Source organism: Mastigoproctus giganteus, chromosome 5 (genome assembly GCF_048544385.1).
Source record: "Mastigoproctus giganteus isolate SK-2022 chromosome 5, ASM4854438v1, whole genome shotgun sequence".
Taxonomy (NCBI): domain Eukaryota; kingdom Metazoa; phylum Arthropoda; class Arachnida; order Uropygi; family Thelyphonidae; genus Mastigoproctus; species Mastigoproctus giganteus.
In genome coordinates, this window is record NC_143579.1 from 100,685,370 (window position 1) to 100,705,138 (window position 19,769).

The following is a 19,769-nucleotide window of genomic DNA, read 5'->3' on the forward strand; positions in this document are numbered from 1 at the left end:
TTATATATTTAGGCCTAAATGGATGTCAGATGAACTAATTAGACATGTGACAGAGAAGAAAAATGCATGGGATACATATAAATTAACATGTGACATTCTGTTAATAAATTAACAGAAGCCTATAATAGATATAAGGTGATCTGTAACCAAGTTACAAAGGAGGTTAGGCAGGCGAAGGCAGATTATGCGAAATCTTTGGCAAAGAATGCAAAGAAAAACAGCAAAGAGTTCTTTACTTATGTAAACTCTAGAAGGAACGGGATGAATCAGATTGGTCCACTTGATGTCGATGGTTCAACTGTTGATGATTCTGCTCAGGTAGCTAACAAACTAAATCAATATTTTGCATCGACAATCACACATGAGGAGTAATTCAGGGAGGGGAATGCCAGAGGTGTATTCAAATCTGGCAGTAAGCTAGATAATCTTGTAATAACTGAGAGTAAAGTGGAGGAGAAATTGTTGAAGATAAACACAAGAAAGCACATGGGGTGGATGGAATCTATCCAGTTATATTAAAGGAGGCAGCAAAGGAAGTAAGCAAATCCTTAGCTATAATTATGAGAGCTTCCCTGGACTCAGGGGAGGTACCCATGGACTGGAGATGTGCAAATGTGACCCCAATCCACAAAAGAGGATCAAAGGGAGACACAGGTAATTACAGACCTGTTAGTTTAACTTCTGTTCCAGAGAAATTAATGGAGGCACTGGTTAAAGAAGCATTGCAGGATCATCTAGACAAGACTTCAGCTATAGCTAGGACACAGCATGGGTTTGTTAAGGGAAAGTCTTGTCTGATTAATTTGATTGGATACAATGGTGTAGTCACAAAGGAACTGGATGCAAAGAATAACTTTGATATCATATATTTGGATCTTAGAAAAGCCTTTGATACTGTTGCACATGGAAGACTGCTGCACAAATTGGAGTAGTGTGGCATTGGAGGCAAATTGCTGCTATGGATAAAGGGATGGTTGAGTGGGAGAAGACAGAGAGAGAGAGGGTCATGGTTATCCAAGCTGACACCATGCTGTAGCTTTTTTTTCTAGCTGGCATGGTGTGGGATACTGACACTGGCCATTAGGTTAACCCCCAGGCCAGTGTAGGCAGAGATGCAAAAAGCAGGCTCCACCATAGAATCTTTTTCCCTATGTTCTTTTATTCCTGCCACTTGGGGTGGTTAAGTCTCCTTGACCTACCCTGTGTGGCCCCTACCCCTTTTGCCTGGTGGCTCACCCCACCACCCAATTTAAACTCCCACCCTCTGGACCAGGATGGGTGTCCTGTGCCAGGGGTCCCCTTGCAGTCCCCCCTATTAATCAGGTGAGTACCTCAACACTGTTCCCTCTGCCCTCTACCCCTTTTATCCCACTCTTTTTCTTCCTATCTCCCCATTATCTCCTTTCTAATAATTTTTTTTTTGTGGGGGGGGGGCCTCTTCTTGGATGCCTAGGCTACTCCAGGATTCACCCCGCCAGAACTTTCTTCTCTCTTAATGTGTCCTGGCCCGCCTTTCCATGGCGGTGACGGAAACTGGGATTGTTAGTGGCTCTCCACAGCCCCCCAGGCTAAGTGGCCAGAGGAACAATGCAACCCACACTAATGCTTCATAAAACACACACCCTGGCCTTATGCAGAGTATTGTATTTTACACACAGTAAAAACACTGAGTTGGGGGAGATCCCTGGTGCTGTCAAGCAAAAAATCACTGTGTCAATGTGATTGATATCTAATCAGGAAATGGCTTATGTAATTATTTACCTGTGCATTTGTAGTGTGCGCAGTATTTTCAAGTTTGAATAAATATCACTATGTAATTATTTACCTGTGTTTACATAGGTCACTTAGGAGAAGACCTTTTGCTTCGGGTTCCATAATGCATGAAGAATATTGTTGCATCCAAAAGAGCAGGGCTAAAATATTTACTAACTATACAAATATTTAAAATATTTACAAATGACTAAACTATTTTACAAATATACAATATTCATTAATATACAAAAAATGTTACAACGGAACATCAAATGTGAATCACGTGCACAAGGTTGGTGAACGTTATGGAGGCAGTTGTCAATAATTAATTGCATTTGTAGTGATGTAATTGCCTCGCTCTCTTCTCCCATTGGCTCGAATAATTATCACTAAGAGGAAAACTTTTTTTTTAATGTATAGAGAGATAAATACAATTACTGTACATACCTGATAAACTACTCCTGTTTGAAATTTTCATTCAAAGAAAGCTGACTTCAGCATTTCATCATAAAGAATCTTAAGAAAACAGTGACATCGAAAGGCTTCTGAAAATATTACTGCTTCTTTCAATACTGGGATCAAAATACTCTCCTCTTGTTTCTTCCAATTTTATGATTTCGCTTAAATTTTCAGGTTCAAGCTCTTTTCTATGAGACTCCAGCAACTCATTCACATCTTCAGTATCCACTTCCTGATTAAGGTGTTTTGTCATGTCTAAAATTTCCTCTGTGACATTTTCTTGCATTCATTGGAAATCTTTATAGTTATGAACAAACTGTGGGCAAGGTTTCTACAACAATCTGTCATAATGCATTGCCTGATATCTTTCCAACTTGAAGCATTGTTTCTTATTGCCATAAAGATGTTTATATTCCTTCCAAAACTGGTTCCAACTGGAAGGAAGCAACAAGACAGTTGTTGCTTCCTTCCAGTTAGTAGCAGCAGTAGCCTGATCCATAGTTCCTCTCCTATAATAATGCTTATAGGTGAAAATGACCCCTTGAGCCATAGGCTGAAGTAAGGCATTGAGATTGTGAGAAGGAACTACTTTTAACTTGAGAGTGAGAGTCCACAGTATGAGAAGGATGGTCAAGGATTAACAATTCCTTGTCATTAACGGTGGCATGTTCTTTTCCACCAAATATTTTACAGAATAGTGCAGAAACCAGTCTAAGAAAAGTATTGTAGTAACCCATGCTTTTTTTTAATTTGATTTCCAAATTACTGCTGTGAAGAACTTTCAGACATTTTTGAAAGTCTGTGGATTCTCACTATGATACACTAAAATTGTCTTTAATTTGAAGTTGCCAATTGCATTATCTTTCCACCTATTAATAAGCTCAAACAGTCTTTCACATCTTTGACACTATCCCCAGTTCACATGATGCATCGAGATTACTCATCTTCTCCTTGTGAGTTTTGGCGCCTCCGTAGCCAGGTGGGCAGGAGCAGCAGCGCATAGCACACGCTTCTTGATTTAGACCGGCGTTCGAGCCCGTGACCACCAAATACGGAGTATGCAGAAAGGTCAGGCAATGACCACTGTATATCCCCGGAGCAATATGGCCTTAGTTGCTAATGCTCCTAAAAACCAAACAACAACAACCCTGTGAGTTTTCAGATTCTCTTAGCTTTCTTTCTCCTTCTCAGGATCATTGTGAGGGTAACTGCGATTTGATGCCTACAAATATTTTTCATCATTTCATATCTTTAAAATCCATTTTTATATACATTTCTTCCATTATACTTCTTATCAAATGTGCTACAGTAACTCACAACCAATAAACACTATGCCTTTACCACTTTCAGTTCTTATTTTCATTTTCTCTTCAAAAGTAATTGCTTTTTTTTTTTTTTTTTTTTTTCCCTTTTTCAAGCCACCTATGGAGCTCGGTGCAGGAGAAGTTTTTACGCCTCCAGCTAATAGAGAAGTTTTTTTTAAATTTTTACCATTTTATTGACTAAATTGGCATATTAATTTATTTTCTAGAAGTAGCTTTATATTCCTAATTACGATACTTAGTTTATTTCAAACTTAGATAGAAATTTTGTGAGTTATTACTTAGTGTCGGTAAAACTTGCCGCTATTGTGTAGTATCGATACGGAATAGCATTACATATATCTCGAACTTGAAAGTGTAAGGCATAATGTAATACGTAGCACTGTAGTAGGAATCTGTTAACTTAGTATGGTATTAGCAATTAATCAATTAAATGTATAAATCCTTTTCATTTTTATTGTTAATTAAATTGTATTTAAACGGAAATCATCCTCCAGATTAGAGCAGCAAAGCAATTTGAGCAAAGTAACGAAAGTGCTGTGGTTCGCAGGAGAACCGTAGGGGACGATTCTCCAACGCATCACAGTCTAAAAAAATCTGCAAAATGCGACATGTTCGCAGATCTCTCTCAAACAGGACATGATCTTGCCATAGAGGATGTCTTTTTGTGAGTGTGCTAGGTGCAGAGAATGTGAAGAAATTAGGTGTCAGCTCAACATTTTGATGGACTTCTCTGAGAGCTTGAAGAGTTGGGTGGGTGCCCTTGAAGGAATTAAAATGGCAGGCACATCAGGTTCTCAGCTGCCCACCTCAATGCCAGAGCACACTCTTATGCACCAGGCAATACAGTGGCAACCTTCAGGGCAGAATGCACTGGTCCCACAGGAGCTAGTTATTGTTGGTGACTCAGTTGTCAGGGAAACAGGATATATATATAGATATATATATATATATATATATATTGTGCAAAAAGGATAGGTGGAATAGGACCAGGGTATGTCTGCCAGGGGGAAAAAGTTGTTGACGTAGAGCAGATATCATCTTTTAAGGGCACAAAAGGTGATATCATTGTACACGTTGGCACTAATGACATTAAGTTTGTAAGAGATCTGCAGATTACTAAGCAATTACAGGTAAATGCTGAAAAAAAAAAAAAGTCGCGAGTTACAGTTAAATTTGAAAGTGTCTGCAATCCTGCCCAGACACGATAGGAGGGAGTATATAATGAGAGCCTTGTCAATCAATTCGGCCCTTGAGAGATTGTGCAGAGATCATGGGGTAGAATTTTTCTCAGCGTAGTCTGTGCTTGTTAACAGGAGAGATTCCTTCTACAAGGATGGGATACACTTAAATAGAAGGGGTGCAAAAATATTTGCTGATGCTATCAAGGCAATGTTAGGTGGGTCGGAAAACTGCTATCTTGGGGGGATTCACAGACTAATAGATTAACAGTAGCCACAGGCAGAGGTGGAAATGATTCTTGCACTGGTTCAATTGTAATGAGCATCAGCCCCGGAAAGCCAGTTGCTGGGGATTTCAGGAACTGCTGGTGGGGGGGGGGGGGGATCATGAAACAAGTAAATACATGGACTGTGCTAGAGTAACTAAGAGTAAGAACAGGTGCACATATACTTGCATGTACACCACTGCTAGGAGTATAGTAAATAAATTTGATAAATTTGAAGTGCTGAATAAGAAATGCTGCTAAGCCTCCCAAGCACTTCCTCATTCATTTCACAAATATACGTGGTCTCAATTCTAATCTCAACGATGTCCATTTCCACTTGCAGTCTGCCAAACCCCATGTACTTTTTCTGACAGAATCTCAGTTATCGGTTGATTCATCTACTGCTCATCTCAGATGCCCAAATTAATCGCTGTATGATTCCTTTCGCCTCAAAGATGGTACTTGTGCATACGTCCGTTCTGATATTCCCTGTCAGAGACTTGGCAATTTGGAATCTCCTCTCTTTGATCTTCTCTGGCTTAAAATCTCTCTACCTCATTGTGTCAAATTCATCTGTTGTCTCTACCGTTCTCCCAACTTCACTAATCACTCGGAGCTCTTTGACTTTCTCTCTTTGCAACTTGACTTTCTCCAGTCCAACTTTCCTAACAGTGAGGTAATTTTCCTTGGTGATTTTAATGTTCACAACTGCAGCTGGCTTCCGTTTTCTAGTCACACCGACCCAGCAGGTCGAGATGCTGAGGCTTTTGCAATTACTAATGACCTAGCACAGATTGTTCATTTACCTACAAGAATACCGGACAATCCTAATCATACAGCCAATACGCTTGATCTTTTTCTCACAAACAACCCTTCTAAGTACACGGTCGAAATGAAAGGTCCTTTAGGAACTTCAGATCACAACTTGGTGATTGTCTCTTCTCCAATGGAACCTTTATCTCATGGCTATTCCCAACCTCCTGCTGTTTGGCATTACAAGAATGCAAAATGGGATGACCTGCGAGACTTCTTTTCTTCTTTTCCTTGGTCGGATTACTGTTTCAAAACTTCTGATGTCAATGTTTGCTCAGATCGTGTCAGTGAAATTATTCTTGCAGGAGTGGAATCCTTTATCCCACACTCCACTTTAAAATCTCATCCTTTATCTAAACCTTGGTTTTCCAATAAATGTGCTAAGGCTGTTCAAGAGAAGAATGTTGCATATCGTAATTGGCTTGTTTCTAATTCTTCAGTTTCATTTTCTGCCTACACCAAAGCTCGCAACAATTGTAAACTAGTTATTAATCAGTCCAAACTAGAGTTTGAACAGGCTAAGAGTAGAAAACTTGCTTCTTGCCCTAATGGTAGCCAAGCATTCTGGGCTCTTGCCAAAGCTATTGGCCGCAACTTTTGCCCATCTCTGCTCCCACCTCTGTCCAAACATGATGGTTCTGTTGTCACTTCAGCCAAGGATAAAGCTGACCTGCTAGCATCCCATTTTTCTTCCAGCTCATGTATTAATGATCTTGGTAAACCACCTCCCACCATTCCCAATACGCTCCATTCAATGCCTCCTGTGGTCTTCCATCAAAAGGATATCAGAAGGATTTTGATGAATCTTGATGCTAAGAAATACCAGGTCCTGATGGTATTTCTCCACTTGTTCTCAAAACCTGTGGTCCTGAACTTACTCCTATTCTTTTTTGCCTTTTTTCACTTTCTTATTCCAAAGGTGTTTTTCCTTCTGCTTGGAAATTTGCTCATATCCAGCCAGTTCGTAAAAAGGGTGACAAATCCCTCCCATCTAATTATCGTCCCATTGCAGTTACTTCTACTCTTTCTAAAGTAATGGAGAAATCAATTAACCGCCAACTCTTAAACTACCTAGCAACCTTCCACCTGATCAACGATCGCCAGTATGGATTCCATCAGTGTCGATCCACTAGTGATATTCTGGCTTATGTTACTCATTTATGGACTAATTCAATGGAAAGGTTCAGGGAAACACAAGTAGTTGCTCTTGACATCTCAAAGGCTTTTGATCGTGTTTGGCATAAAGGTCTTCTAAACAAGCTTCCATCTTATGGTTTGCCAACTGTTTTTATTAAGTGGTTATCCAGTTTTCTCTCTGATCGCTCACTGAGGGTGATGGTAGATGGCTCTCTGTCTTCTAACTTCTCCACTAATGCTGGTGTCCCCCAAGGTTCAGTTCTTTTCCTCTTGTGTATTAATGACCTTCTTCCACTGACTGGAAATCCTATCCATAGTTTTGCTGATGATAGCACATTGCACTCAACTTTCCATTTTGAGAAACCTTGTCCTGCTCAATCAGCTTCAACATCTCGAAAATCTGCTACCAATTCCTTAAATGCCGATCTTCAGGTAATTCTCCAGTGGGGCAAAGACAACTTAGTTGATTTCAACCCTTCTGAAACTCAGTCTTGTCTTATATCTCGCAAAAAGGATTCTTCTGCTCCTATGCTTATCTTTAGTGACACTCCGATTTCTAGGCAAAATAATATATCTCTTTTGGGGATTACCCTGACTTCTAATCTCTCTTGGCACAAGCACATTACAAATATTGCTTCCTCTGCATCTAAAAAAGTTGGTTTTCTCTTTCGCTCTCGGCGTTACTTTTCTTCCAAACAGCTGCTCACTCTGTATAAATCGCAAATCCGCCCTGCCATGGAATATTGTTTCCACATCTGGGGTGGTGCCCCCAAAACCTCTCTCAGGCTTCTTTATTCCATTCAGAAGAGGGCAGTTAGGTTAATTAATGATTCATCTCTAACAGAGTCTCTCCACTCGCTGTCTCATAGACGTACTGTTTCTTCTGCATGCCTCTTCTACAGATACTTCCATGGGCACTGTTCTTCTGAATTGGCTTCTATAATTCCCACTCTCTCTTTCAAAACAGTCCGAACACGTGCCGCCGCCACCAGCCAACATCCATTTACTGTCCAACTTCAAACCCACAGAACCCACTTTTCATCTTCCTCGTTTATTCATTCAACTGCTGTTTTCTGGAACAACCTTCCTTCATACGTATTTCCTGAAAATTACAATCTACAGAAGTTCAAGTCCAATGTCAAAAAATATCTTCTTTCGTCTTCTCAACCTCCAACCCAAGCACGGTACTAAGTACTGTAGGTTCTAATATCTCTCGTGTTTGGGGTTTACATAAAAAAAAAAAAAAAAAAAAGACATCCAAGGTGGATATTGTTTGGATATCAGAGACGTGGTGCCACTCACATATAAGGGATGCAGAATTGGAATTTGGGTAGTACTATGTGTACAGAAAGGATTGACAGGATAGGAAGAGACGAGGGGTTATGCTGTTAGTCAAGAAACAAAAATCTAAGGAAGTGCATACAGATGACATAGATGGACAGCGCAATGTTGAGTCAGTTTGGTGTGATCTGAGCATTGGGAAAGCAAAAATGAGGGTAGGAGTTTGTTATAGGCCTAATAACTCTGATGAGTACAATGAACAATTATACAGAGAAATAGAGTGGGCCAGTAAATCAGTGTCTTATAATGGGGGATTTTAACTTCCCAGATATAGACTGAAACATGTGGGTTGGTCACTCACACACTAGCAAGGGTTTGTGGATTTATTGGATGATTGTTTTCTACAGCAGCATGTTAGAGAGGCAACAAGAGAGAGAAATGCCCTTGATCTGATTATCAGCAGTGATTATTCATACATTAAGAATTTACAGATAAAGGAACCACTAGGTAGGATTTACTTAAAGATCTAACTGCCATTAGAGGTAATGGGAAGGGTTTTTGCTTTCGTAATGGCGACTACAGTTGTCTCAGATTTTTTAGGTTCTATACAGTGGGATCAACTAATGATGTTACCAACAGCAAATTCTAAATAGGAAGCATTCAAGGAAGTAATTTTGGAAGCTACTAGGCTTTTTGTTAAAACTAAGTAGGACTGCTTTATGTTTAGGCCCAAATGGATGTCAGATGAACTAATGAGACTCATGGTGAAGAAGAAAAATGCATGGGATGCACATAAATTGTCAGGCGACACAGAAGCCTATGGTAGATACAAGCTAGTCTGTAATGAAATCACAAAGGAGGTTAGGCAAGTGATGGTAGATTATAAAAAATCTCTGGCAAAGGATGCAAAGAAAACCAGCAAAGACCTCTTTACTTATATAATCTCTAAAAGGAAGAGGATGAATCAGATTGGGCCACTTGATACCAATGGTTTGATTGTAGATGATCATTCTCAGATAGCTGCCGAACTAAAGGAGTATTTTGCATTTTCACACATGGAGTTATTCAAGTAGGAGAGAAAGAGATGTTTCTCAAATTCTAACAGGGAGTTAAATGATTTTGTAATAACTGAGTGCAAAGTGGAGGAGAAATTGTTCAAGTTAAACATAAGAAAGGCACCTGGGGTAGAAGGGATCTATCCAGTTATATTAAAGGAGGTGGAACAGGAAGTAAGCAAACCCTTAGTCATAATTATGAGAGCATCCTTGGACTTGGGGAAAGTCCCCACAGACTGGAGATTTGCAAATATAACTCCAATTCACAAATGGGAGGATCAAAGGGTGACACGAGTACTTGTAGACCTGTTAGTTTGACTACTCTTTCAGGGAAAATAATGGAGTCACTGGTTAAAGAAGCATTGCGGTAAGTAGCTAAGACAGCAGTAATAATTCAGACACAGCATGGGTTTGTTTAGGGAAAGGCTTGTCTGACCAGTTTTATTGGATACTATGATGTGGTCACAAAGGAACTGGATGCAAAAAATAATTTTGATATATACTTGGATTTCAGGAAAGCTTTTGATATTTGTTGCACATGTTGGACATGTGCAACAAATATCAAACATAAAAATTTGCACATGTACAAATTGGAGCAGTATGGCCTTAAGAGCAAGTTGCTACAATGGATAAAAGGATGGTTGAGTGGGAGAAGACAGAGTGATAATCAATGGGTACTACTGTACGTGCACTGATGTTATTAGTGGTGTCTCTCAGGGTTGAGTGTTGGGCCCATTGTTGTTTTGTATATTTATCAATGAAATTGATGAAGGTATATCAAGCTTAATGTCAAAGTTTGCAGATGATACAAAAGTTGGCAAAGTTGTTGATAACAGTAATGACAGTATGCTACTGCAACAGGATCTAGAAAAGTTGGATAGATGGGCTGAGAAGTGGTAGGTGAATTTTAACATTGACAAATGCAAAGTACTGCATATTGGTAGCAGTAACCCCAGAGAAATTTTCCAACTATGTGGTATTACACTCTAGTGGAGAATGAAAGAGACCTGGATGTAATTGTGCAGTCAGATATTAAGTTTTCTGAGTGGTGCAGAGAGGCTGCCATGTTCATGGGGTCTTGTCAATGATATACAGGAATTTTGTGAGCAGGGATAAGGAGGTGATTATCCCCCTGCATAAGGCAATGGTCAGGCCATACCCTGAGTACTGCGTACAGTTTTGGAAGCCTCATTTTAGGAAGGATGTTGAGTTGCTAGAATGAGTACAGAAAAGAGCAACAAGACTGGGGAAGGGAACAAAGGGGTGCTCTTATGAAAAAAGGCTTAAGTTCTGCAAATTGCAGCTTCTGGAGACTAGGCACCTGTGAGGCGATCTGATTGAGGTATAAGGCCTTGAATGAATTGAGGGCTCAATGCTGATGGGATTCTTCCTCTTGCTCAGATTACAAACCTGAGGGGGGCATAGATTCAAACTGGGGAAAGGCAGTTGTAGAATAGATGTGCGAATGTTTGCCTTTAGCCAGCAGGTATTTGATTGCTAGAACAAAACTTCCATCTGTTGTTGTGGAAGTTGATAGCTTACATAAATTCAAGGCAGAACTTAGACAAACATTTGGAATGAATGGATCAGTGTAATGGGAAGGGCTGTTTTTTTTTTTTTTTGGCTGCTGCTGTATAAGCTTGCTTTCTTGCATCATGTGCCTCTACTAATGTTAATTCAGGGTTACTATCATTTTATTTTCTCATTTCATCTTCATCTGAACCATATATTAAAAAACCCTTCTACAAATTGTTTAACTAAAACTATGAAAACTGAGAATGCCTTACTACAACAGCAATTTTAGTTCACTTTTAGATATATAAGGCACATTATCTTCTAATCTCATAATACTCCAGGATGATCAGAGGAGTGTACAATTACAATAGTCATTTATAAGGACAACATCACAGTGCACCAAAGTCATGAAATTGTACAGAATTGTGGATATATATATGTTGGTATCAGACAAATGATATCAGTATGGAACTATATTAATTGGATGTACAATAACCAAGCATTAGATATATTGGGTTATTTATTTTAATACATCCAGGTTATATTTGTGTTATATTTTATATTTTATATAAAATATAACACAATTATAAAATATAACCAGGTTATATTTTATAATTGTGTATAAAAATACAAAACTTATTAATTTAAGAAATTAAAAAGTCAGATGTGCTTTAAATGTAATACAATGTGAATTACCTTGCTTATTAATTTTCATACTTGTCAGAAGTTGTTCTAAATTCTACTTCATATTTATTGATGAATTTTCTGTTGGATTAATTTAAGTTTCTTATTGTGAGATGCTTTTACAATATATCCAGTTTGTTTTAAACAAAAACTAATGAAAGTTCAAGTTTCTGGCACTTTTGAATAATATTATTCATTTGTACATTCTTTTCAACAAATAGGAATTAATGGATGGATAGAAAGGTGGAAAAAAAATGGTTGGAAATTAATAAATAAAAAACCAGTAATAAATAGGGAAGATTTTGAAGCCCTTGATAAGGCTAGAGAAGGACTTAATGTTACGTGGGTAAGTATCTGCATTTATGATCTCAGAAGTGAATACCTCTGATTATTTCTGTCATTAATTGCTGTTCTGTTTACTTTTCATGCTGATTAATTAGTTAATGCTTTCATATAGATTGTACTCTCCAACTCATAAATGGCTTACATGTTTTCCTATGGCATAACAGTAGAAGCTGTTACTAGGATACTTGATACTGAAAAATTTATCAGTTAACTCAGCTGTTCCTATAGAAAGTATATAACTGATAAATATAGAAAGGTTTCATTAGTTGTATATATTGTTGGATATAAGATTTTAAAAGTGCCAACCCTGTTTCTTTGTACTGTATTTCTTTTGGAGATGAAAATTATCAGTAGTCTAGATTAATTTGGTTGTTTGGGTTGTGGGGAGCATAGCAATTACAGTAGAAATTCTAAAGGACAAAACACAAGAGCCCATGAAAATTATCAAGATAGACTTCCACTTTGGGGGTCTGTCCGAATATTTTTTTTTTATATAAAAATATTTTAGAAAATAAACTATATCAAATAATATTAATATTATTATTATATAATAGTAGAGCTACCATGTGTTATTTCTTAAATTTTCAGCAATGGTTAGTGTTGAATGGTCATTTAGTAAATTAAAAATAATAAAAGACCACAAAAGAAATTCTGTAGGGCAAACTACATTAAATGCCCTTGCTATACTAGCTACTGAATACAAAGTTGCCAAAATGGACACTAATCTAATTAGCGATTTTACAAATATAAAGTAAGTAAGATAGATTTTAAATAAGAACCAAATTTATAAATTAACCTCATTATAGATTATTAAATTTATTATTTTGATGCACGAGTTTTTTTGGCAGTTTTTAATAGTTTAGCTTTGTTTTATTAAAGTATACGTTATACAGTCAAAGCTCTATACAGGGTGTTTCAGTTAAACGTTTCAGAACTTCTAAGAGGGGTAGGGTACATCCTGACAACTCGAAATCATATAGCAATGTGGGGTCGGAAATGCTTTCCTGAAGCGGTGTTGTACACAGAAGCACCATAAAGAAAAGAGACCGTAAGTGAGAAATCGTTTTAATAATACATGAAAAGAAGCAAAAGGTACATGGATTAAAGTAAGTGTTCGAAGTTTCTTCCACGGGCTACAATGCACGCCTCACATCTCCGACGCATGGACATCCGAACATTCTGGAATACTCCAGGCGAATTTCGAATTTCTTCGGCAGCTACTGCAATTCTTGCAACCAGCTCCTCAGCATTGTCAACAGGGTGTCATAAACTAGCGATTTCATATGACCCCAGAAATAAAAATCAAGACATGATAGGTCGGGTGACCGAGCAGGCCAACGCACGGGACCACCACGTCCGATCCACTGTTGACCAAATGTGACATCCAGGTAGTTACGAACATCTCCGCTATAATGGGCAGGGGCTCCATCGACTGGAACCACATTGTCTGTTGCGTCGATGCAGAAATCTGTTCATCTCTCAAAAGTTGTGGCAATACTTGCTGCAGAAAGATCAAGTAGATAGGTCCGGTTAGACGACACGGTAACAGGTAAGGTCCGATGAGGTGATCTCCCATAATACCAGCCCATACATTGACCGAAAATCGAATCTGTGCTGCACGACGTCGTATTGCATGCGGGTTCTCGACCGCCCAGATATGGTCGTTATGCGTGTTGAAAATTCCTTCCCTTGTGAAGGATGCCTCATTGGAAAACAACACTTCAGCGGGAAAAAGGGGATTTGTAGCACATTTTCCAAGGTACCACTGTGCGAAAGCAATACGAGGTGCATAATCCTCCGGTTGCTGTGTCTGGACACGCTGCACGTGAAACGGATGCATGTCTTGTTCTCGGAGAATCCTCCAGACGCTGCAATGGGAAACCCCGACTGCGTTTGCTAGACTTCGTGTACTCGTTCTTGGATTCCCCTGTACATGCTGCAGCACATTCTGTTCGACGGCTGGAGTCCGTGCTGTTCTTACCCTGTCCCTGTCAGCTCTTTCAAATGAACCTCTCTCAGCTAACCTCTGGTGCAGTCTTGCAAAGAAATTATGACTGGGAATACGCCTCGTCGGATATCGTTCCGCGTACAAACGCTGTGCGGCTGGCCCACTACAATTTGCAGCCCCGTACGCCAAATGCATATCGGCTAACTCTGCGTTCATGTAATCATCCATCCTACTAACTTGGCGTTCTTGTTCAAGAAATTCGAAATTCGCCTGGAGTATTCCAGAATGTTCGGATGTCCATGCGTCGGAGATGTGAGGCGTGCATTGTAGCCCGTGGAAGAAACTTTGAACACTTACTTTAATCCATGTACCTTTTGCTTCTTTTCATGTATTATTAAAACGATTTCTCACTTACAGTCTCTTTTCTTTATGGTGCTTCTGTGTACAACACCGCTTCAGGAAAGCATTTCCGACCCCACATTGCTATATGATTTCGAGTTGTCAGGATGTACCCTACCCCTCTTAGAAGTTCTGAAACGTTTAACTGAAACACCCTGTATAATGACCCCACAGGGAAATGAAAAAACGGTTGTTATATCTGAAGGACGTTATATCAATTGTTGATAAAATAGAATTAGATTAATGAGAAATTAGCTGGGACTAACCACATAAGATGTTATAATGTCTTAAAGAGCTTAGACTATAAATAATAATTTTATGAATAAGGTTTGTTGTTTCTTGTTAAAAAAAGTGAGGAGGACCACTCAATGAACTTTGCATGGTGGCCAAAAAATCCTAGTTATGCCACTGGGTGGGAGGTTACTTGACATTATTATTACTTTAACAATAATACTGTGAGCTCTACGGTATTATTGCTCTGATATGAGCTTGACATTATTCTGAAACTCATGATTAAACATGATATTTTTCAAGCATTAATTCGTGTAAGTGTGTGATCACAGGCTGATTTGCAAGTGTACATGCTGAAAAACAAAAATAACTCGCTTGAGATTAATACTCCTGCTATTTCCCCCCCTAAGATCTGCTAATTATAAAGAGGTATTTTAAGAATCCTTTGGTCTTTCCTCGGATTTAAAAAAATAACCAGTAAATCAAATAAAGGGATAAATCAGATAAAAATAAACTGATGGTTGAGTGGGAGATGGTAGAGAGTGGTAATAAATGGACGCTGCTCTATGTGAACTAACGTAATTAGCGGAGTCTCCCAGGGTTCGGTGCTGGGCCCATTGTTGTTTTGTGTATATATCAATGAAGGTATATCAGGCTTAGTGTCCAAGTTTGCAGATGATACAAAGGTTGGCAGGGTTGTTAATGACAGTAAAGACAGTATGCTACTGCAACAAGATCTAGAATTATGCCTTCTCTGCTGTTTATAAGTAGCAGCTAGAAAATAATGATAGTTATAAGGATAGCCATGTTTAATCATGTGATAAAAGGCAAAAATGTGCAAAAAGGCAATTTAGAAAATGACAAATATCATGCATCCCCCAAACAGTCAGGAAAACAAAAAACGGGTATCCATAAACTCACCACATACTCATATAACTGTCACATACCATTTTTGAAGAATGGTGTGCCCAAAAAGCACAAGTAAAGCAATTATCCAAGAGCTAACTGGGAAGCTAGTACTCCAGTCAATGGAGGAGTCCACTACTTTACAGAAAGGGCAGTGTTGCTTGTCAGGCGGCACCTCTTCTTCACATCTCTCTTTGAAATCCCACACCGTCAGACCAACTGCAGCCGTTGTCATAGGCCATACCTCAAAGGAGGGGAGGCATGACTTCATCAGGGGGTTTTGGTGGGCTCTGTAGAAATACACACACCACTCTACATGTACTCAGCCCAACTGCACACTTACACAGTACACACACTTTTTTTTTTTTTTTTTATGCATTTAGGGACAAACTGGAAAGCATTACAGAACTCACACATTTGCCTTCTTACATTCATCATCATACAGAGAGGACACAGGCCCCCCTAAATACGAACAACTACCTATACAGTCACTTTTTCTTTTAGGCGCCTCCATAGCCAGGTGGGAAGGAGCAGCAGTGCGTAGCACACGCTTCTTGATTAGACCGGGGTTCGAGCCCGTCACCACCAAATACGGAGGATGCGGAAAGGTCAGGGAATGACCACCGCATATCCCGGAGCAATATGGCCTTAGTTGCTAATGCTCCTAAAAACCAAATAACTAACTAACTAACTTTTTCTTTTCTATACTACTAATCACATTCATTCAGTTACCACATAGTTTACATGGATGATCTAGCATTCACACATTTATACAACTTGAAGAATGAGGAACATATTTTTTTTTAATATACAAATGCAGGGAACATTTAGACAGTCTCTTGTACTCATCATTCTCACACACTAATTTCACTCAGTGCAGTATCCTGAATAGGAAGGCACACACAAACATTTCTTTTTTAGCAGGTTAAATGGACACAAATTTCTCACCCTGTATAGCAGACATGCACATATTTGGAACCATCTTACATAAATTTCCACACATATATACCCAGACACCCATTTACAGTCAAATATCATTTACTCATTATTTCACACATGCATACAGATATCAGCTCTCAATCATGTCCAAAACATGGATGCAATTGAGAGTCCCAACCAAAGCATAGACTGTCATTCATACAATTTCATAGCCAAGACCACTGCACTTAGCTATAGCCATTTCACACACTTGGACATGCACCCATACATAGAATGGAGAGGAACGTGGGGAGGGGGTTTCAATCATGTCTCTGGAAACGTGGATGCAACGAAGAGCTCTGACCTGGGTTAGACTGACATTTTCCATCAAACATGCATACAGGCACAAGCTCTCAATCATGTCCAGCAATGCAAATGCATTGCTGGACATGATTGAGAGTTTCTTCTGTTTTATGTCAGCTTCAATGTTTATTGTGATCCCTAAGGTGTTAGCTGGGATTTGCTTCTTCAGTCTATAATTGAGACCTCTTCTAATTACTTATAAATCTAATGGCAGGGGCACTGCCATTAGATTAATCTTTGTAGTGGTGGTGGTGCAGCATACTCTTGTGATAGTTAAGAGCATAATCCTCTGTATGGACTCTAGCTTCTTTTTATTTCTGTCTAGAATGACTCTGCGGTACTGTACGCCTGCACCATAGGTAATGACTTAGAGGAAGATCGCCTTGTAGATAAATACAATTGTCCTTTTTAGTCCTCAGTCAGAATGGCTGATTTAGCAATCATACCAACATAGTTCCTAACTTTTTTTTAGCTAAGTTTACAAGATGTAGGTAGAACATTAACTTATTACCAAATATTATACCTAGCTATTTCAATTCAGTGTCTAGCACTATTGTTTCATCTGCTTTTTTAATCTGTGGATGTCTGTCTGTTCAAGTTACATAGTAACAGAATTGATTTAATTTTACTGCTGGATATTGTTAATTTACGTATACTTGCTCATTGCTGGAGGGTACTGGTCACTAAATTGATGTGCCATTCCAAAACATCCCTGATATTGGTCTTAACAAACAAGACAAGGTCGTCAGCCAAGGAAACCTGTTTGTCAGGCCTGTGTCCATCTCCAGGAATTCATCCAGCACCAAGTTCCATTAACAGGGACCCAGCACTGAACCCTGGGGCATCCTTGTGTCAATTTTCTAGCGATGCACTGGTATTTGGTACATATATCACATTCTGCAAAGCAGCATTTCTCAAACTTTTTTAGTCACGGAACACTTTTCATCTTGCAATATATTTATGGAACACATAAGAAACACAAGTTTAGCAGGAGCCAAAAAACTGTTTGCTAATATTTTATTACATATGAAGCACTGCATCAGGAGCATCTTTATTTCCAAAACATGTAAAGCCAAAATTCAAATAACTCATCATACTTTCGTTTTTGTCTTTTATTAGTTGGTTCCTGTTTTTTCACTTCGGATTTTTGAGGAACAAAAGGCTGCAATTGTTCACCCTCACTTTAAAGTGCGACAGTATTTGTTTGTTTTCATCGACCACGGTTGCAATACTTTGCTTCTCGTTTTAAAGTTACTTTTTTCAGCCACAAATCCATGGTAATTTATTTTAATAATAATAATTCAAAATACTCGTCATGATCAGCCATTTTCAATCCACTGCAGGATGAAGGCCTCTCCAGCAACTTTCCAGTTCCTTCTGTTTTGTGCAATGGCCATCCATTTACTACCCACAAACTCATGAATTTCATCTATCCATCTCCTGTTGTCTTCCAGGTTTTCTTCTAGCTCCTCTTGGGTACCATTCTGTTATTTTCTTAGTCCATCTGTCATCATGTCTTCGAGCTATGTGCTTCCTGCCCAAGACCATTTTAGTTCTTTAGTTTTGATAATAATGTCCTTTACTTGAGTTTGCTGTCTAATCCCCTACTGAAAGCTTCCTCAAGGGCAGCAGTAAACAGCTTCGGAAATATTGTGTCTCCTTGTCGAACTGCTTTCTCGATTTTAAATTTTCTACTGACTTTGTCTAGTCTAATAAAGGAGGTAGCGTTCTCATATATATTTTTTTCAAAATCATAATATATGAGAGGGGTAGGGGTATCTATGCCTTGTCTTTCCAGTGCCCGAAACATTGCCTTATGTGTATGGAGTCAAATGCCTTTTCATAATCCACAAATGCCAGGCATAATGATGTTTTATATTCATTTGCTTTCTCCATTAACTGTGATATTACATGAAGGTGATTCATAGTTGAGAATCCTGTTCTAAAGCCAGCTTGCTCTTTCGGTTGATTCTCATCAAGTATTTTTTCTAATCTGTTAGTAATGACCCTTGTGAACAACTTGTAGATGTGGGATAACAAGCTAATTGGTCTATAATTTCCAATTTATCTCCTTTCTTATGCAGCAAAACTATGATTGCATTATTCCACTGCTTAGGTGTCACACCTTTTCTAATGCACTTTGTGAAGAGCCTTGCCAGTTTTTGTGTTATGTCTCTTCCTCCCAATTTTCACAACTCTACAGTAACTTCATCTTCCCCCAGGGCTTTCTGATTCTTAATTTTCTTCAATGCATGTTCTATCTCATCAGGAAGAATATTGGGTATGTCATATGTGTTGCTAATTTGCAATCCATCTTCCCCACTGCTGGCATCATTCCCTCGCTCCTTGTATAATTCTATATAGTAGTCTTCTGCTATTTGAATTATGCCTTCTCTGCTGTTTATAAGTACACCATCGCTATTCTTCAGTTTCAGTATCATTTGTCTTTCTGAATTACTGCTCGTGGCTGCTGATTTAAGTCCTTTGTTTTCCCTTAATGCTTGTTCTACTTTTCTTGAGTTAAATCTTATATCCTCTCTGAGTCTCTTTCTAATGGCATTGCATAACTCAGTATACTCAATTTTCTCCTTGTCAGTGTTTATCTTGCTCTTCATTTGTTGCCTGTGGTTCATCATAGTTTCTTGACTAATTTTTTCTTCTTTGGATTTCTTTTTCCCTGTAGGTTTCTTGGGCTTTATCACTTTCAGAAAGTTTTAATATTCCTCATCGATATCTTGGTCCTGAGCAGTCTGCAGAAGCTCAAGCTTGTTCTTAAGTTCCAGTACTTACTGCTTTTTTCCCTCTTCTGTTATCTCAAAGACCTTTGTATTATTTACTCGAGTCAGTTTTTTCCTTTCCTTTCCTACATCTATATCAAGTGTACATCTTACCATTCTGTGATACTTCCAACATTTACCTTATTCAGGACGGTAGCATCATTCACAATATATCTTCTGTTAGTGAGGATGAAGTCGATTTCATTAGTTGTTAATCCATTTGGACTCTGCCATGTCCACTTTCTGTTCACCCTTTTCTTGAAAAAAGTGTTCATTACTGACAGTCCTTGAGATTCTGCAAATTCCACAAGTCTTTCACCTCTTTCATTTCTTTCACAAATTCCAAAATTTCCTATAGTTCCCCTTTCTGTGCTGTTTTGTCTTTTTCCAACCTTAGCATTGAAGTCCCCCATAATA

General features: G+C 38.7%; 1 protein-coding gene across 3 annotated transcripts in view; it reads left to right on the top strand.

Annotated features, from left to right (window-relative positions):
* rnh1 (ribonuclease H1) overlaps nt 1–19,769 on the top strand; it is a 190,047-nt gene that overhangs the window by 133,581 nt on the left and 36,697 nt on the right. For 2 of the 3 annotated variants that reach the window (XM_090373367.1, XM_090373368.1), the window contains exon 7: nt 11,687–11,811. In XM_090373367.1, coding sequence (XP_090229493.1) covers nt 11,687–11,811 — 125 coding nt within the window. Of the gene's footprint in view, nt 1–11,686; nt 11,812–19,769 lie in introns of those variants that run through there. The other variant, XM_090373370.1, reaches the window with a different exon arrangement.